Below are 21,121 nucleotides of genomic sequence, written 5' to 3' on the forward strand. Positions count from 1 at the left end.
CTATACTCCTGTACTACTCTCATGTTGAATCTTTTAAATGCAAATAACCCTGTCATTTCTTTCTTTTCATTTATTTTCATATTGTAGGATGTCAGAATACACATTTACGTGATTGAAAACTGTTTCACAGTGCTCGTTTTCTACACAACACTTACCAAGCATTGCTTATACACAATATTTCGTGTGATATTTGTCGATATGGTTAAGTGTATAGCAAGGTTCCCTGAGGCTAAATAAGCAATGCAAGAAACCTTAAGGACTTGCATGGTGTGATAATGTTGGGTAATATTGCAAGATTTTCAGACAGGCCTAGTTTTAACATTCAAGCATTAAACAACAGTGCATAAAAATTAGAATTCAATGAACATTAGCTACTTTTATCTTTTCATTAAGGTTAAATAGATGCCAACTGCAGTGCCATTACAATATACGTCTTGATACTTGCACCAATTGTGTCCCCCCCGTCTGGATTAACTTAAAAGGGCACATACTGTAAATCAACAAAGGACTGGCAATCAGTAAAGGTTGACAGGTTTGATGTTTGAATACTGGTGAATACCAGTGATTCTCCATGTTGTTGTCCACTACCACAGATAATGATGCATAGACATCATTCATTAATTTAGGCATTGTATTAACTATATATTTTACTACTTACTTTTAACCAGTTATCATTGAAAATTGAAAAAAAAGATTTTTAGAAATGTGGTTAAAATAGATATCATACCTGACGAATACAGAAACAGTATAACATTTGACAGTGTTAACTTTTGACAATTAAAGATTTGTAACTGCTCAAAATGGCTCTTTGTGTGATGATTAATCACACACACACACACACACACACACACACACACACACACACACACACACACACACATGCTGATAAACACATGCTGACAACACTAAAATGAAATGATGTACAGTGGGGCTCGAAAGTTTGGGCCCCCCAGGTAAAAATTTGTATTAATGTGCATAAAGAAGCCAAGAAAAGATGGAAAAATCTTCAAAAGGCATCAACAGAACTTGTCTGGGCATTTAAAACCTTAAGATTGACATCATCTGGTCTTTCCAGACGATGACTGAGGACAATCCAAGACACTGTCAGGTCTCGGCTTTCCAAAGGGGGCGTGCATGCTACAAACTCTGCAGCAACTTTCGAGCTCCACTGTAGGTGTTTCTCAGTATAATGGTTCTGCATTTTCGATTTAAAATATTTGTTACACATATGTTTCCACAAATTTCATCAGAAGTTTAAAAAGGAAAGGAGAAACTATATCATACCTAATCATGAGCTCTGATTGCAGCGTGAACTTTACCTCCAGCTAATGATTGTCTTGAGGCAAAAAAACACTATCAGATGCTGACATTTTCAGAACAAAGTGTTCATTTAGCTGTGGTTCCCTAAATAATGCCTCTTTGTGTAAAAAATGCACCTTGATGTCTGTAATACATTTTCCAATTTTCCTAATTTGATTATCCAACAAAAAAATTAGAGACTTTGAAAGGATGCTACGTAGTGGGAAAGACAACTTGAAGAACTCAAAAGAACAAACATACATACTTTTAATATCTGTCAAATAAATATAATATTTATACCTATATGCTGAAGGGATAAAAATACCAAATTCCTAAATAGAAATTATGTAAATCGGTACAGCGCATGCGTGAAATGACACTAACATTCCAAACCGGAAGGCGTGTCACTAAACTCCAAGTGATTCATCTTCTTAAACATATACGATCTTCGCTGCAACTCTTCTGACAGCTAGCAAGCAACTCCTTTACGCTCTAAACAAGTAAGTTGACAGCTATTTTATCAACTCCTGTTTTTCATCCCAGTATCACGTTTACATGCAGTGAGAAGATAAACGTTGTTTTCCTCTTTCTTTCTCGTCATTTTCCCCCGGAGCCGGGCGGGGTGTTGCTGAGTGAGGTCGCTCGCTCCTCCAAATAGTAGTCCAACTGTTTTGCACTTCGAGCTGGTTAGCTTTAGCCAAACTTAGCTTTAGCTCGCAGACTGCAACACATAGGTACTTCCTTGTCTAGCTACAGGTCTACTTGTGACTAACCCATGCTATTGTTGTCATTATGTTATATTGAAATGGCTGTGTTGACTGTAAGGATAAATTAGCTAGCTTGTTGCTAGCTAGTTTTGCCTTGTCTGTGTGTGTGTGTGTGTGTGTGTGTGTTGCTTGGAACGTTATTAGCTAGCTAGCTGCTGTGAGATGCGTCTGCCCGTTAACTATCTTGCTAATTTAATGTAACCTTCTAAATGTCCCTTAAACAGCTGACATACAAAGCTCATGCTGTGAGAGACTACAGTGATGTGCTGATCCAGGCCTGCAGACACCAATGAGAGCAGCAATAACCGCTCACTGCATCAATTAGTGAGAACATCTAACCCAACAGAATATCCTATTGAGTTTGGGACCACAAAGTCATTATCCACAAACTCTGCCAACTGTCTCCTCAGCTGGAGTAGTTGCATCAACATCTAAATAATTTAAGCGGTGAGGCAACGTTTTTTTTTTTTTAAGTGTAAATACAGAATGGGCCCATGTAGGCTTTGTTTGGCATATTTCACCCAGTTGAGTTTTATTTGGCAGCAGGTCTTAGAGGTGTGTAGTAGACAATGTACCCATATCTCAGTACATCACTGCAGCTGCTGTCACTCACAGCATTTGTTCCACTGTCTATTCGTTATTGTTTAACTAAAGGAGAGACTTACACCTAAAAATTCACAAGTTAAAACTTCAGTAGGACCAGGTCAAAAATGTAATTGTGTTGCTGACCTTGAAACGAAAAACAAAACAACTGTTTGAATTTAATTTAGCCCCATAAGAGTAACTCCAAACAATGAATTGAGCTTATATGGTTGAGATTTGGAGTCCCACATTTTTTATAGGGATTATTGGCATATTTTGTTTAACATCAGGGTATGGCTGGTAGGTTGGCTTACTCTTCTCTACCATTCATGAGGTTTGGACTTGGTTTTGATGATCAAGCTGCTCCTGTAGACATTAACAATATTTAAAAAATAAAGTAGCTGATGTGGAGCTGCAGCAAATAATCAATTGATCAAAACTATTTTGATAATCATTTGTCATATTTCAAGCAAAACCAATGACTGTTTTTTGCCCCATAAATATGAAGGTCTTCAATTTCTCTGTGTTTTATAATGTATGTTTTACTTTGTGCTTTGGAGTATTGGACTGGACATTTGAAGACCTTGGACTCACAGAGAATGGGATGGATATTTGAATGAATAACTCGATGTATTGGGAGATAATACAATAGTTTCACGCATGTGTCTCGACTGTGTAGACTGATATTGAGATATAATAATTTAACAGCTACGGCGCTTTCTGACCGGCAGTAGATGTTGGACGGTTGGACAAAGGAACACCAGGAATAAAAAAAACTACTAGTCTGATGTGGGTTAGGCCAAAGTTGTCTTTTGTTAAGGTGTTTCTTTGTCATGAAGGAGCTACCTTTTATAAAGAAGTATCATTACACAGCCTGCCAGCATTTTAACCAGTATATCAGGAATTCATTCTTACGTTACACATTGATTCATTCATCAGATTTACTTACAAGCATAGTATACCATTGTCTTGTCTGCAGCATTGGGCTGCTGCTGTGTTGTAAATTGTGTAATACAGGTTGTCACAACAGTGTACTTTGTGTTGAGCAGTGTACATCATTCATGGCTGTCGTCAGAGTTTTTAATCTACCACAAACAGACCAACAGATGAGACCATGTATTGACTATGACAATAACTTTTGCTGCTTTAGCGTAAGACCTAACGGGAAGTGAATCAATGTCAGTTGTAAGGTGTCACCAGTAAGCAGTCTCTTGTGTTCACCAACAAACCTCAGTGCAGGTTTCAGTCATAGTTACAATGGAGGTTGAACTGTTTGTGTGGACAGTCACCTGGCTCCATCTTGTTTACATGTTAGAGAGACTGACTAAGATTACTAGTAAGATGTGTGATGGATGCTTTTGCACAGAAGGGTTTCCAGTAACATGAATGTGAACAGGGAAATGAACAGCCAACCCTGACAGTGCTAATATCACACCCTAATCCCAGTATGGAGTTATGCAGGCTGACACCCTTGTAACAGATTGCCAGGTGTCCTGATTTGTGTCCAGATTTGTCCCAGGTGACCAAACAGACAAGACATATTGTACTTTTCAATGTAATACTGACTTGCAAAGTTAGTAAAATCAGCCCAACCCTAACAATGTTGTTATCCTTATAGCCATTGAACAGGTTTGCCATGCTGCAATGACCGGTCTGTTCAGTATGCTTATGCTCCATTATCATTTCGAGGCAGGAAAGATGCAGTCAGCAGGTTGGGCAGTCAGCTGTCAGACATGTAGCCATCATCATCTTCAACCAAAAGCCAAATGTATTGGCTATCACCAACTGGAGAGACATTCAAAGTGAAAAGTTTGCCATAACCTTAATGTGAAGTGTGAAAAGTTTTTTTTTCTAATAATGCATCTTGAACATAGGGTTATATATACACATTTAGTGTATGATTTTGTGTTTTTTCTGTCAAAGTTACCACAGGCAAAGCAATTGGCCCGTTACAAACAGGTACATTTTTCAATGGGCACTGCACCACTGACATTAATTATATTATTCATGTGTGTCTGTTAGTCACTGTTGTCTCTGTCAAAAAACAACATCAAACAGCAGTGCAAGTCGACACCTAGAAACACACTCAAACTTTGACAATTAAAGATTTATAACTGCTCAAAATGACTCTTTGTGTGGTGATTGACACAGACACACACACACACACACACACACACACAAAGAAACAAACAAAGACACATCTAAGTAATGTATCTGGTTAGCCGTGCCTGTGGATGTGTTTTAGCCTGTCACTTTACCACTGGCCTCTCACAGTTTCCATACAGCCAGTGGTTTGGTAGCAAGGGCTCCAACCGGGCCTGTACTAGAGGAGCAGGCTGGTAATGACTGGGTGAAAACTTGCTGCTGTGTTTACTGTTTGAGTTAAAGCCAAAGAGGAAGTGATTGTACTGCCACACAAGAGAACAAAGAGTAAGGTTAGAAACAGTGCAACCTGGGAAATTACAGTTGTATGTGTGAAGTAACCAAAATTAACCACTGGGGAACAGTAAAATGTGTTATTAATAGATAAATAAGTCAAAGTTACCTCCCACATTATATTGTCATGGTTCCCACGAGTGCTTGAAAGGTTGTGAATCTGAAGGGGGGGGAAAACAAGGCCTTGCAGTTTTTTTGAAAAAAGACATGGGTCATTGAAAGTGCTTGCAGAGCATATTTTGTGCAAGAATAAAAATTAAAGTTAATTTTTTTTTTTAACTTAACCTTAGTAAATAGGTTATATATTGTTTTGCTGTGTTTGAAAGGACAAAAGACCACATAGTCTGCCATCACTGTAACACAGCACAATTGAGTGTTCACACACACACACATTAAAGCCTCTTTTTTATTGTTTGTGAGCTTCTGTAAAGCCTGCTAGTTCACATAACTATTATCAGTGTTGTTGCAGTAATTAACCATGATCTGTGTCTCAAACTATGCAGTGTTTGGTCTTTAAATTTGAGCAAATTGGGCCCTGAATTTCCTTGAGTTTGATGTTTAAGAAGGTGTGGGAACACACTATTGTGTTTTGACATAACAATTTAAAAGCTTTTGTCGGTTCTCATTTACTTTTGCTGATAGAAATATTAGCACATTGCAGCTTTAGTTTGCGTGTTTGTGTGTGATGTTCTGTACTTGCACAGTCACCATTAAGTAATCATGATTAATTACAATTAAGTGGCTGGAGTGTGTTTACCACATGCTTCAGATCAAGTCTGACTTTAGAAGAAGAGATGTGATCCAAAAGAGCCACTGCATACTTCTGCTCTAAATGACATGATTTCCCAGCATGCCCTGCTACTATCTCCATTTCTTATTTTAATTCCTTACATTGCTACTTCTTTCATAAGCAAATCTGTGGAAGTGTTTTTGCATTTCTTTTGCTCCACGCTGTGCTCTGTGTAATTGAATAAGTGTGATTAGAGCACATGACCATGTTCACATCCGTGTATAATTTGCCAGGGTTAAGTGTGTATGAATGCCTTTTGTATGCATGTTATCATGTTACTGTGTGTGAATGAATGCCCCCTTCATGCTCTTGTTCTTGACTATGTCTTTGCTTGCATTAGTGTGTACATGTGAATGTATGCAAGCTCTTCCTCCACAGTATCATCATACATGCTATCACTCAAAACACTAATTGATTAATTGCTGTATAATGTGGAAAAATCCATTTATAATTTCTTAAAGTCTAAAGTGACATCAAATCTCTTGTTTTGTTCAACCAACAGTCCCAAATCCTCACAACATTTAGAAGCTTGAACCAATTACAGTTTGGACATGCCCGTTTTTATTTATCTATGCTTAAGCTACTTACTTGCTAAAAGCCAGGTTTCAACCAGCTTTGTGTGAAGACATGTTTGTTTGGGGTGTAGTCTAGCCCATGAGCCAGCAGGATGTTGTTGCAGGATGTTACATGTAGGGGCAATGGGCTGATACAGATGTGCAGAATTTATCAGTGCTTTTTCTTTTGGTGCTGTGCTAGCAAACATACACACAGGGCCAGATGTACTATGGTTTTTGCTCCCACATCAAAAGCATGGCAAGGTACGTACAAACAGGCCGCACTGAGGTAAAAGCCTGTCGCGGGGACTGAAAAATGGCAAATTGCGCTTTTCCGTATCATGCGTATGCATTCATGGGAGGGTGGAGGGGAAAGTGGGAGTTTCCCATAAAGAGATGGGAGGGAATGGTATCACCCAGCTTACAATGTTTGGTTCCCAGAATGTTCTGGGAATGTTCCCTGAAGGTTAGGTTTGGTTGTGTTTTGGTTGATAGGAAAGTTTCCTTAACGTTTTTGGTTACATTGACCGTACATTGACCGTATTCCCCTAACGTTGCAAACTTTAGAGAATGTTACCCAAACATTATTTTTTACATCCCCCTAACCTTTTAAAATACTTTAACAACCATGATACAAATTGTATTATTACTTTAAACTGTATGTGCATCAGCAAGAATGAATTATTATACATTAGCAGGAATGAATTAATGAACAGGCAAACTTGATGGAATTTAAAATTTAATATACAATATAAAAAATTACAAAATACATATACAAGAATCTGAATTAATTTTATTGGCAATATAGACACATAATAGTGCAAATGTTGCGTGCAAGATGCATATTGGAATGATAAAGTACCATATTTTAACATATATACGACTCACTGGTCGCGTTTAATTTCACAAAATCCAAGACCAAGAACAGACATTTAGCACACAGAACAGGCTGAATAGGGTAGGTGCCCATTATGTTCAGTGAGTCTAGATATGTAGAAAAACCACCCGTGAAAGCGCGTCTCAATTTTCAAAGACATAGGCCAAGGAAACGAGCCGGAAGGATTTTTGCCCCAAGGATCACACTTTTCAGTTGAGTGAACACGAAATTGTTACAGATTACGCAGCCATGCAATATTACAAATTACTGGAAGAACTCAAAGAGGAAATTAAATCTCTGACTCAGCGTTTACATTCCATTGTAGCAGTTGTTAAAACCCTCGCTACATTACAAACATTGGCATCAGGATCATTTTAATGATGATATCATCAGCAGTAGGAATATGGCAGTCTGCACTCAGCCTTATCATAGCACAATTAAGTACTTGCTACAGCGCACTCATCATTACATACGTTTTCCCACCGGGCTGTAAATTCACTGTAACCTCATAAACAAGCAGATCAACTTTGTTATTGGTACATCTTTGTTTTTGCTGTTTTGATTGAGTTTGTGGCTGATCTATGATAGAAAGAGAGAAGGAGGCCCATTGAATTGCACTTTTCATTGCGCGCAACTTACGGTATACAGGGCAGAGATGGGCACTGATTACCTGATGAACTGCAGGTTTGGTAAATACGACGTAAGATGACGTATCACAGCGTGCGTTTTCTGTGGCTTGGCCGTGGCGCTGATAACGCTCCGTTTGCAAATGTACGTACATCTGGCCCTCAGAGTCCACAAGAGAAGCAGAAAAGAGAGTAAATAGAAAAAAATGAACACTAGCCCAATAGTTAGCCTCAGACAGCTAGTAAACTGACTGAATATGAATGTTGCTTAATTGCAAATCAACAATCACAAACAACTATAATATTTGTGTTTATAGTCTATAAACAAATAATGTTCCAGTAAGGGCGTTTGGGGATACAAAGATGCTTGGTAATATACAGTATGTTCGGTCAGATCTATTAAAATGATAGATCTACCTGTTGGTTAAACCGCTTAGAACTGAGTGGTTTCTACTGGCAACAAAATGTTTTACTGAAACCAACTGCTGGTGGAAGAATGCTACACATCAAACTTATTCAGGTTGAGTTGAGTACCAAACTTTTGGCTGTTGAAAATGGAACCACACAGATATGTAGCTGTCAGCTTCAGCCAGTCAGACACTTTGAGAGGCAACCGGCTAATGCCAGAGTGATCTGAAGGACTCTAATCACACCCTCGGCACTGAAAACAATTTAAGTAATTGCGTAACAGCAGCTCTGTGGTTAGGTTTGATAATTGTGCTCACTCCCGGGCTAGTATTATTAACTCCGTGGGAGTTGTTTGGCATGTCTTTGCTGTGTCTAGGTACTGAATCTGTGTGTTTTGGTTTGGCATTGCACATCATAGTGACAACACTGCACATGGTACCTTAACTGCAATCTATTCTATTAAACCTAGTTTTAGGTTATTATTAGTTTAATAGCTCTTAGACGGATTCAGACACTTTGTGAATAGAAAGCACACTCAATCACTTATCTCTATCATATAATTCTACAATTGAGTACGTTTCACAAATTAGTTTTTTTATTACCTCACCTGTGACACAAATGTGTCCAAAGCAAATAGTTTTTGGGTTTTCATTCGATGCCTAAAATGTTGACCGGAATATCAAAAAAACATTGCCTGTCTTCCTACAGAGCTGGACAGACAGGAGAGGGAAAGGGGAGAGCGTTAACCCTGGTCTCTCCAGCTGACCCTGAGTTAACCAGCCAGCCATGGATGACCGCTCCTCACTTAGAAAAGTCAGCAGCTCTACCGAGTCCGTGGCCACCGTCACCAGTGAGGAGTTTGTTCTAGTCCAGTCCAGTGCTGCAGGGTCACCACAAGGCTCTGAGGGCAAGCCAAGACTCAAGGTCAGAACCACACATGGACAGACTTTTACTCCTGACTTGAATGGTCCAATATTTAATATTTCTTTATAGTAGTTTTAATAATCTACCTTTCTTGTTAACTCTACCAAATGTGTCTCTGGGTACCACTAGAGCTGGGGTGCCTGATGAGATCACCAAATGATATGATTGTACCTGCATTTCATGTAACTTTGTTGTTATTACAACCCACAAAAGCATGTGATAGCAAATATAAACAAGGTAATTGGCAAGCTTTTGCCAAAGCGCTGTCTCAGTCCAATCTGTCTTCATCTACCGTATACTACTATTCTACCTGGTTTATCTCTCCTTGTTTCTCCTTCGCTCTAATCCCCAATTTTTTCTTTTCTTCGCTTGCCCTCAGATGTCTTGGAATGGGAGTGAGCAGCTGGAGAAAGCTATGGAGGAGTTGTTGGATGATGAGGTGAAGGTGGAGAAGAGCAATGTGGAAAAGATGGAGAAGCACAAGGACCCAGAGAGCCGAGTCCTGGAGCCCCGACCTGCAGGTACAGGTCCAATCTTACAGTCACTGTGTCTACTCACAGGCCAGGATTTACAATCAGCCAGTCCGCTCTACTTCCATTCACCAGACATGCATTCAAACTGAAATATATACGATATTGTTCTTTGTGCATAACTGTTCCTCCTTTTTCAATAACATATTCCTGTCAAAAGGGAGCCGATTGAATTGTGAGTTCCTATTAGGCACTGTACACACTGCAGCTGAACATTTCCCAAATTCTACTGCTAATTTAACTAGTTAAATCGGAACACACATACCAGTGTCATTGAAAGTATGAAAATGTTAACTGTTAAAAGTTTGTGAACTTTATATATCGTTATAACATTTAGGACAATAAATCTTGACAAATTGAACACTTTATTTTTTATTTTTTATTTTGCACAACGTTGTCACTTTAAGTTATTTTGGGATATGTGCTTGAGAGAGATATATAAGAAATACATGAGCCTTTTTCACTTACTTAACTTAAAGGAGTGGAAATAGCAATGTGCTAAAAACTGAGCTGTGGTGTCATGTAGGAGGGTGAATGACATTGACATACCAAAATATCGTTTTGCCATATCAGATCAGCAAGGTTGGTCTCTGACATTGGCTTGACTGTTCTGTGTATCAGCAAGGACAGGTTAGCTCAACAAAAAGTGCAAAATCAACATACTTGGTGGTTGACAATATACTGTTACACTGTTTTACAGCAGCAGGTGCAAGGCATTAGCACTGCCAGGGTTACAACGCACAGGTTCCAATCCCTCTTGGAAACTTGCATTATGAGCTCCCTAATGTTGTAGTTTTATGACTCTTCAGTCCTGGTACTGGTTTTAAACATGAAATACGTTTGTCAAAGATACCTGTCATGCCCAGGATGTGAGAAGATGAAGTCTAATGAGAAGCACTCACACTTTCACTTTCCGGGGAAATGAAACTGCACTTAACAAAGGAAGAAAGCACATGTTCGTCAGACCTACAGTGGATTTAGCAATCTTGTTAACAATGATGTTTGTAGCACAACAAACTGCAAAAAATCAAGGTGTGTCAAAACTTTTTCAAAGTACTATTTTAGTATTTCACTTTTTTTATTATAACATATGATACGTGGTGTAGAAACAGGATAACCTGTTTTATACTACTCACATGTACCTGCAGCCAGTTGTTACCACCTTTTCTCTGTCCAACCCCATTAAAATGTAAAATAAGTTTGATTAGAATAATTTTCTTAGACTTGCAGTAGGACTAAACATCTTATATTAAATTAAATGTTGGTTACATAATCTTCTACAGTCGTGCCAATGTTTTGTTGCCAACTGTTGAGTGAACTAGGAGGAAAGGGTTAGTATTGTGTAGAATATTAGCCAGTCAGCAGTAATTCCAGTTGCTGCTCTCATTTTTCCGCTTCCTGTTTGCAAAGTGTGAAAGTACCAGGTCAAAGTTAATTGACAATTGTGTTTTGTCGGGTTTGTTTCTTGCTCCTCTTAAATGCACTGGTCTGTTACAGAGAGGTCAGAGCACTGGATGTGAAAACATTCTCATGATTTGACGGCATGCCAAACTCGTGGGATACGTTGTTGTTGAAAGTTGATAAAGCAAATTTTTTTATGTTATCTTGGTTAAGATTTTCCAGTAGAGGAGCAATCATCGTTTTAGGTTAGAATCTTGGCAGAAAACCCAAAAGATGCGTTTTAAAATTGTCAGAAAAATGAACAATATCTCAATCTTTCTGTCCACAGAAACATGTCCAGCACCATCCAGCCCCATCGTACTGGAGGAGGACAGTGTCCAGTTCAACAAGCTATCCTACCTTGGCTGCACCTGGGTCAAAGCCCCTCGCAACGAGGCAGAGGCACAGAGGGCCATGGCCACCCTGCGTGCTGAAAGCGCCATCCCCATTCCCATCACCCTGCATGTCCCCTGTAGACCAGATGGCTCCGTAAGGTCAGCTACACACTGAGACAGACTAAGGGCGTTTTTACACCTACCTCATTTGGTCCGGACTTTCTGACTTTTCAGTTTGGTCTGAACCAAAATTGCAGGTGAGAAAGGTGCCGTGGTCACAATCCGGAAGAAAAGACCACATTTTGGTCTGATCAAATAAGGTTGTCCTGATCAAACTGAACCATGGTACGGTTTGTTGATAGTGTGAAAGCATTTTTTGGATGGTTCGGACTTTCTGACCACATACAAGAAGCTCTCGCAGGCTCTTGTTGCGTTACAAGACTGGGGATGCTCCTTTTAGGGAATAGCTGTGTGTAGGATACATGGGAGAGTGAGTGAGTGATGGTGAATGTGCTCAGAGCAGACAGATGTTGGCTGTCAGAGCAGAGAATACATCAGCAGTTTCATTGTTAAATGATAGTAAACGTACAGTCTCTGAATAAATGCTCTAGAAAGGAAGTTCCCGTGTCCTGCTTCTCAACATCGTAACAAAACAAAAAGAGCCGCGGCAGCAGGGGAGAGCAGCAGTCAGTTGAAAAAAAACTCCAGACACAGAGAGAGGATACAAGAGGACGGGGAAGCCCGTCTACAATTACACAGAATTATAAGTATCTGGAGACGCAGCTCACGTATGGGATGACAGCAGGAAGTAGTTTAGTCTTGTATAGATCTTTAGTGAGGTTGCATAACTGCAGTGTGAAACCCAAACTTATCAGATCAAATGTATACAATGTAACAAAAACGTGAACCTTGGTTCGGACTTTTAGGTGTGAAAATGCCTTAACTGTGTATATTGAGGCCTGGGTCAATTTATAATGGGCTATGATGAAAGGAAAGTAGATAAATTTGTTAAGATTGATAATTAAACATATGTAAACTACAGATTGTCAGTAAAGAAACTAAATTACAGGGAGTCTGGTAACACAATATTTTTGGATTGATGGACTTTAGGACATACTGTAGGTCATGTAATCAGTATGGTCATCACAGAAACTAGTGTTGGCAGTGTTGCACATGGTCTACAAAGACTCTGAGAGAGATCAGTTGGTAAAGCAGAAATTTATAACCGTTTGTGCAATCCGAGTGAGCAAGATTTTGTTTGGAACTTTTGACCTGTCCTATAAAATAGATGTGCAAGGTATTTTATTGTCCTGAAAGCAGAACTTTACCAGCCACACATCACACGTTCCTGTACTGCATATGCAGCCTAGGAGATCAACCAAGAACAGATTATCATGAATTATGTGCCCATTAAAGGTACCCATCACCTCTTAAGCCTTTTACCCAGCAGAAAAAGGGAAGTTAAAGGTGAAGTGGATATGACATGGGCTAAGTTAACTTTTCAACCATCCTGAGTCACAAAGGAAAAAAAGGGAACTTGAAATGTAAAGATATATTTAAGAGGAAATGTGACATGGCTTTGCTTGCCCATGCTAAACCATTTGATATTTCCACGCTGCAAAAAAAGAGTGACATGTAAGAGTATGCCTTACCTTTTTGATTGAATGGAAGCTTGGTTGAATTTAAAGTTAAATGCACAACATCTTAAAATATTTAAAATGTTACATATTGGCTCTGGGATCTCAGGTCACAGGTTTGTACACATAAAGTAATCTAGACAATAATAGAACTTGAAAATTGTTTATTGAAAAGGAGGATTTATTTACAAATTTGAAATGTACTAACATTTTTTCTGCTGTTAATCAGATTATAAATCTGGGCTAAAGTATCATTTTCACATGTAAAATAAAACAACTTTCCCCAGGATTGTGGACCAGGCCTCGGGTACAGAGGTCGCCTCATTTCCCATCTACAAGGTGTTGTTCTGTGCTCGTGGACAGGAGGGTTCGGTGGAAAGTGACTGTTTCTCCTTCACTGAGAGTTACCGGAGCTCTGAGGACTTCCAGATTCACGTCTTCTCCTGCCACATCAAAGAGGCTGTGAGTTACATACATATAGTACATACTATACGTACGTACGTACACAGTGTGTGTACACACACACACACTGCACAGTTATACTAAAAATCTAAGGTAGTACGAGAACTGTTTTGAACAGGAAATGGAATTATTAAAAATAGTTTGGTCGGAGGAAGATTTGGAGTAGCTAATTAAAAGTTACCTTAACTTATCATCAGTATCTGGTTTACATTTTGAAACGTTCCATGTCATAGTAAGTCAGCAAAGTTGCTGCAGATATAATTTAAAGCCATAATGATATACTAGAAGAGTGGAGTGTACAAGATCATCCACCCACTAACAGTAATAAATACAGTACACTTCCATAATAGATGTATATTTGTCGACAGTAAATTCATTCAAATGGCAGAATTGGAAAGCTGACTACAGGCTGTGGATTCCAATACTCATAATACCCATATCTGATGTATTCTAATGAAAGGACATTTCAGTATGTGCCGTTCTGTATTTACTACTGTCCTATAATTACTGAAACCAGCTGAGGGCACTGTTGTCTGCTATTGTGTTTTCCCAATAATATCCAGCTCTATTCTGCTCTGTTCATTTCTATTTGCATATATTCTTTCTATTCACTTATTATTTCCTTTTCTCAAGATGTTACTTTATCTTTTCAGCTAGCTCTTACTGTAAATGAGTCTATTCCATTTGGATTTTAGTCTTTTTTTTTTTAAATTGAACTTTTCTTCCTAATCTGTACTACTGTATTGTCCTCCTGCCAATAAAGCTTCTATTTTCCTTTTCCGTCCAGGTCAGTCGCATCCTGTACAGTTTCTCCACAGCCTTTCGGCGTTCTTCACGGCCGGCAGATATCAGGGAAACGGCGCTGTCCAGTCCACCCGACGGCGACCTCTACACCTTCACCGTCTCACTGGAGATTAAAGAGGACGATGGCAAGGGCAACTACAGGTTAGTGAATTTCCCCTGTGTGGGGTCAATAAAGTTCTTATCTTCTTATAGGTATACACACACACACACACACACACACACACACACACGCAGATACACACAATGAAATGATATAGGTGTTTCCCAGTATAAAGGTTCTATAAATACAGTAGTATGTTGCTTGCTATGCATATCTTTGACATTATATATAAACATTGCATGAGAATTAAACACCCTTTTATGGAAGAAGAATGGAGCTACATTATGGTGTGATCGCCATTATCCCATTTTTTGAGGACAGCTCGTTAAACACACACATAAACACAAACTGCGTGTCTTTCTTATCAGGACCGCTGTTATAACAGATATGTTGATGGTTAAAAAGCTTGATGCTGCCGGAATACTGTTTTATCTCACTGTTATTGTTCATCCGTAAAGAACACTAAGCTTATTGGCACAGTGAGACAATTTTTTTTCATAATCACAAGCCATCATATATCGAGTTTTTAAGTGATTGATTTTCATTGTCTATTCTTCTCTGAAATGAAATAGCCCAATAGCTGTTCTAATAACACAGCAGACACGGATATAATATCCAGAAGACTTCCCGAAAGATCCATCGTATTTTATCTTCAATTGGGCTAGATGATGATCTAGCAAAGAAATTGGCATTAAGACCGAGAGAACAATGACACAAAACAGGGTCAATTCAAAATGCACTTAAAATCACATTAAACAACACCACAGTAAAACAATACACAAAATCTAAATTGAATCACATCCCAAAGGTTATGTACAATAACCCCCATCCGTTCTTTCCCTCCACAGCCCAGTCCCTAAAGACAGAGATAAATACTACTTCAAGCTGCGACAGAGCGTTCAGAAGAAGGTCGTGGTTTCAGTTCAGCAGATGTGCAACATGGAGCTGGGCATCGAGAGGTGAGGATCACTGTAAAAAGAGACAAAACATGACATGACAAGTTCCCAGTGATCTTCCACTGGGGGGACGGGTGTCTTTGGGTTTACCTTAGTTAATATTGCAATTTGGCTTTCTAAATGTTTAGCATTTCTGACCATCAAACATCTACATCTATATCTTTCTTTTCACTCACCCTTTGCTTTTTGGGGTTGGTTTTTGTACACGATTGGCTTTACTTACTATAGTTTGTGAAAATATAGTGTAATTTCAACTCTTATTTTAGTGCTGTACCTAACCAGAGTTTGTAAGGCAGCTGTCTCAGCAGGGCAAATGAGCTGGACTAAAAGAGGTAATGATGTAGAGCTCAAACACAGCTCTAAACATGCTGGGTATTCACAGAGCATACCAAATCTATAGTCTTGTTATAAATTTCATTATGGTAAATTATGCAATGACTTTCCAGATTAGTCACCTGGCTGGCTTGTTTTCACAAAGACAGTGCACATACTCAGTGGGCAAAATATTGCTGTAGGAAAGCAGGAAGAACTACAGCAATAAAGTCAAATCACCCAAATAGAGCATGATGAATACAAAGGCCCCAACAGAGGAAAACTGGTGTACTTAAATCACTTTTAACTTCAAGCAGTCTCTCTCATTTGATGTGTTTGCGTGCTCTAGCAGCAAGGCAGCACCAAAGAAGTAGGTCATCTTCCTCACTCCCCTCTTTTCTTCTTCATTCCCTCACCACCTATCGCTATCAGAGGGAGACAGACACCTGCCCTCTTTTATTTTTAGTGTCTATGGCAACCCCTATTGTGTTCATTTTCAGAACTAATCTTTTCTGAGATGCTCGGCCCATATTTGACCACTCTTCATTTAATTTAATTTATATTCATATTTGTTATAGCCTCCGTCTTGAAATGCTGTATGGTTTGGCATTACAGTATGTTTTCTATGGATGCAGTACATTATGTTCTGTTTGTATCCTAAGTTGATGAATGCTGTATACTTGGAAGTATTTCTATCCACGCCTACAAATCATGTTTAATCACTTTCCAAGACACTTGACCCATGTCTTTGAAACTCAATGTGAGCCTTCCTGGGATAGTGCTGGGAGCTCTCCGTCGTCCGGCAAAACTTGAAGTTCTTGCGTATCTGCACCGGTGGCCTGCAGATCGCCGGAGCTGGGACCAGCTGGGACGCAGCCATTTCTCAGTCCGTGGAAATACACACATTGACTTTAATGGAAACCAAATTTCTCCAACGCCGTTACGGAGCAGATCCGCAGCCGTTCTGCATCCTGTGGAAATTGGGGGTTAGACGTGCATTAGGAACCGTAGTGTGCCAGTTGTATCTTTTTTTTAATCGTTTTTTTAACTTCTGTGTGTCTATACTGCCCTTTTCTGTGTGATGGAGTGCTGGGTCTTTTATCACCCTAAACGGGCTAGACATGCTAGGTAACATTCATTTGAGCTGCACAGGTCATGAAGATCATTTTTATAGCGGCATGATATATTTATGACTTTTTCAAACTAAACAATGCACAATACTAGCTTTTGAATTACTTTCAGGATGTACGCTCATGCCTAAAAGTTTATAATGCATTAACGTTAGATATTTAGGAGTGTAGTTTGCTCATTTGAGTTGTTTCCATATTCAAGTTTTCTTTCCCTCTCTAACAACTAACATGATTTACGCTGCTGGTGATTGCAGACTGTAACTCTTCATTGGAATGAGTAATGATTGATGTTTGATTGTACCTCCTGTGTCTTTTCTCTAGGTGTTTTGGAATGCTGCTGAGTCCTGGACAGAAAGTTTGCAACAGCGCCATGCATTTACTAGACATGGTAAGCAGAAAACCCCCTTAGCTTTTTTCAACCAACCGCCAAAATAAACATATCCAAAGTTAACTGACCTTTTTTCTTAGTGTTTGTCCCAGTTTACGTACATAACCCATGTATTAATACATACACAGGAGTGGATGGGGAAGAGCCCTGATGGAAAGGCTTATTTGATCACAGGAAAATGGAACCCCAACATGGCAGCCTTCCAGCTGCTAAATGAAGACACACCTAAAGGTGAGGCAAGTTATTGTGCCCCTTGTTTTGCATTTCCAGACTTTTCTCCACGGTGCTCCGGAGGAGGCTCCGGCTAGTCCACACAGCATTCCGGGATGGGAGAAAAACGTTTATTAGCATTTCTTTCAACCAGTCACAAACGTCTTGGGTGGTGCTAAGCCCTGGACACAATGACAGTTCCTCTGCAAAACAGCCTCAGTATGGAACTTGTTTTGCGGAGATCTGAGGAGCAGTTAACCATAGTCCTCATAAATTGACCAGAGTTTAGAATGCCAACACAAAGAAAGTGGAAGGGGAGGGACATCCGGCGGAATTTCAGGCGGCACCTCGACAATTCCGGAAATTGAACATAGTTGATATGGACTGTTGTCCCCCTAAATATTATGTCACACACATCCAAGTCTCATTTATATCCAGAGTAGCTGTGAAACATTGAAAGTTTGCAATTTTGTGTCTCTGAGCCAACCTAGCAACCTTTTGACTCTAAAATGAACTTAAAAAAATAAGTTACAACACACATTCATGTCATTAAAGTGTTTTAATGCTAATTTTAAATGCCCTTCTTTAATATTTCTAGAGCATCAGTTTATTGGGTTTTTTGAGTAATTGTGCCCTTGGTTTTCCTGCAGGGAAACCATCAGTGCCTGTTTAATGGTTGTGCACATGCACACACACACACACACACACACACACACACACACACACACACATACAAACACACACACACATACATATATTAATGAAATAGTAATTATTTTTGTACATTATTGTCACAATGTGATGTGGGACCGCGCAAAACTCAAGGTCAAGTCTGAGATCTATGCAGTGCTTGCATTGTAGCCTGGATGTGATAATTGCCTTCATCCATTCTCTAGCTCTAGCAGAACACATATAGTCTTGTACCTGGTCATGTGACCCAGTTCTTGTCAAACCTTATTGAAGCGTTGTGAGCTCATGGTGTCAGACAGTAGAGCTAGCAATGCTGTGGACACTTACTTGTGCAAGAAATATAATTAAATGCAGCTTTTTAATGAGATTCTTCTACGTATGCATTTCACTTTGCAGTCATGGCATTCTTATAGCTATGCAGGTGTTTGTAGGAGCTTTGTACTGTACGCTTTTCTCAATTTTAAATGTTTTGCATGTAGTTATTAGTTATGTTTTCTGTATATTAACATCTAGAACCTGAATTTAATCAAGAACATCAAATGAACCGATCTGGAATCTTGTCCCTTATGAGGTCATAAGGGGCCAGATTCCATATCGGCCCATCTGAGCTTTGATTTTCTCAAAGGCAGAGCAGGATACCCAGGGCTCGGTTTACACCTATTGCCATTTTTAGCCACTGGGGGACCATAGGCAGACTAGAGGAACTCATATTAATGTTAAAAAAACCTCATAAAGTGAAATATTCATGCCATGGGACCTTTTTAAAACCTTCCTTCCTCTTAAAAGGAAAATGGTTCTATGTATTCAGACAGGATCCCACAGAGTGTATCCAGGCCGAGAGCTTGCCCTAACCAAATCCATTAGAGCTAACAAATTAGACCACTTGGCAACTTGCTGGCTCACAGCCTTTGAGAGTTTGACTTGAAGGTGGGAGGCAGGCCTTTTAAAGCAGACCACCTCATGTTCGCAGATGTGTTCTTAGTATGATGAATCCCAATGTCTTTGTTTATTGAAATCTCGTGCCTGTTGGACCTATTTAGCATAGGCAGATGCCCCGTTAATACCCATAAAAGGGCATGAGATGGCAGGGTTGTGTGACACTTAAAGAAATGTGTAAATATTTATTATTATAATTCATATTGTGAAAATATGTAAAGACAGTTGAGGCCTGGACTCCAAAAGAAAAAGAACCTTAATAATTCTGAAGTGGAGGTTCTCTTGCAAGAAGTTAGCGAAAAAGGAGACAAAGCAGCAAATAAAACTGATGCATGGAATGCAGTTACTCAAGCAGTGAACACTTTATCTGGAGAAGGGAAGAACAGAATGAACAATATAGGCCTAGCACTCATTCAACGGTACATCTACTTATTTTGAGCAAACATGTCAGCTCTCAATTGTGCTTAGGAGAGCTCTCAGTATGCTTAGATTCTGTTCTTACCTAAGAACAAATCCCAAGGGCGAGACCCTGGTTAGCTCACCTAGTAGAGCGGGCGCCTATTTATAGAGGTCTACTCCTCAACACAGCGGCCACAGGTTTGACTCCAACATGCGCCATTTTGCTGCATGTCATTCCCAGTCTCTCTCCCCTCTTTCTAGTCTAAGCTGTCTTGTCCAAATACAGGCCTCAAAATGCCCAAAAATAATCTTTAAATAGAACAAATCCCAAAGAAGAAACAGACTCGAAGTTCACGTTGGTTGCCAGGCTGAGACTGCAGCATCCAACAATGTTACTTGACACTTGGCTCACATAGTATGAGGGGAGTAGCTAACGTAAGATGCTGGCTATGTTGACAGTAATGAAAACCCATGCTCTCGCAGAGCTCTGTACCTAACTGAAACACACACTTTTTCGGCTTAGAATTACAGTAGGAACTGCTAAAAAAAACACACAACCTCGCCGCCCTCTTCACCTGCCAGACAGACACACTTCCTTAGAATTCTGATAAGAACCGCTAAAAATACTACTACCTTGCTCTCCTTTTCCACCCTACTGAAATACTCACTTTATTAGCTTAGAATTATGGCAACAATCGCTAAACACACTTCTCTTCACGTTGGTGAATGGGGCCCAGTGATGTTATGTCCTTTACAACTAGGGGGTGTGGTATCCCCACAGAATACACGGTGGATTTTCTTCTCCCGAGTAGAAGCCGTCATTGAATAGCAACGTCTGTTGGCTAACAGTTACGTTTATGGATTTTTTTAAGTTCATTTATTGCAAAGTTTATTTTTTACTATTTTCAAGTATTTTTTGAAATACAACAAAACATTGCATCATTAGAGTTACAAATGTGTACCAGCTTTGAGACAATCCATAACCTGGTTTGACTTTGAAAGCTGTAGTGCTCCTAGAGCTGTTTATCATGTGTACACTCTAACACTGTTATTCAACCTTCTTAACAGTACAGAAAATAGGTAAATACTGACTGAAATCAAGTAAAAAACTGAACAAAAAAGAAAACATAACTCCACAGTAACTTTTTTTTCCTCTTTTGCTTCTTGTCTCTGGTTTTCTCCAGATAAGCAGGTCCACATGACAGTGGCAGTGGACCTAGTTGTAACTGAGGTAGTGGAGCCAGTTCGCTTCCTGCTGGAAACTCTGGTCAGGATATATCCATCAAACGAACGCTTCTGGTACTTCAGCCGCAAGACCTTCAGTGAGACTTTCTACCTCAGACTCAGACAGGTATCTCTACTGTCCCTCACAGAACCTGCACCCATGTCAACACTTATTACCACTGTACACTGTCTGACTGCTAGACTAACTAACTGTAAATCCACTAAATAAGGTTTGTGGGCTTCTGGTAACTGGTGGATTTTTTGGTGAGTTGTGTGGTTTCTGGTTGTCAATGGCTGGATCAGGA

The 21,121-nt window shown here is 39.5% G+C and overlaps 1 protein-coding gene and 1 long non-coding RNA gene across 3 annotated transcripts in view; one reads left to right on the forward strand and one right to left on the reverse strand.

Annotated features, from left to right (window-relative positions):
* Window positions 1–1,674: 1,674 nt before the first annotated feature.
* The window catches only part of rabgap1l (RAB GTPase activating protein 1-like), a 113,551-nt gene continuing 94,104 nt past the window's right edge, over window positions 1,675–21,121 (forward strand). For both annotated transcript variants that reach the window (XM_034881179.1, XM_034881180.1), the window contains exons 1-10: window positions 1,675–1,799; window positions 9,048–9,263; window positions 9,643–9,784; window positions 11,523–11,727; window positions 13,493–13,667; window positions 14,455–14,612; window positions 15,420–15,530; window positions 17,291–17,357; window positions 17,486–17,588; window positions 20,777–20,943. In XM_034881179.1, the coding sequence (XP_034737070.1) occupies window positions 9,126–9,263; window positions 9,643–9,784; window positions 11,523–11,727; window positions 13,493–13,667; window positions 14,455–14,612; window positions 15,420–15,530; window positions 17,291–17,357; window positions 17,486–17,588; window positions 20,777–20,943 (1,266 nt within the window). In that variant the 5' untranslated portion in view covers window positions 1,675–1,799; window positions 9,048–9,125. The remainder of the gene's footprint in view (window positions 1,800–9,047; window positions 9,264–9,642; window positions 9,785–11,522; window positions 11,728–13,492; window positions 13,668–14,454; window positions 14,613–15,419; window positions 15,531–17,290; window positions 17,358–17,485; window positions 17,589–20,776; window positions 20,944–21,121) is intronic.
* LOC117950330 lies at window positions 7,802–21,014 on the reverse strand. The gene is made up of 3 exons (XR_004657869.1): window positions 21,004–21,014; window positions 8,411–8,413; window positions 7,802–8,092 (listed from the first exon to the last, which is right to left on the reverse strand). It is a non-coding gene; the product is annotated as an uncharacterized LOC117950330 (long non-coding RNA).

This window comes from Etheostoma cragini, chromosome 9, assembly GCF_013103735.1.
Source record: "Etheostoma cragini isolate CJK2018 chromosome 9, CSU_Ecrag_1.0, whole genome shotgun sequence".
Lineage (NCBI taxonomy): Eukaryota > Metazoa > Chordata > Actinopteri > Perciformes > Percidae > Etheostoma > Etheostoma cragini.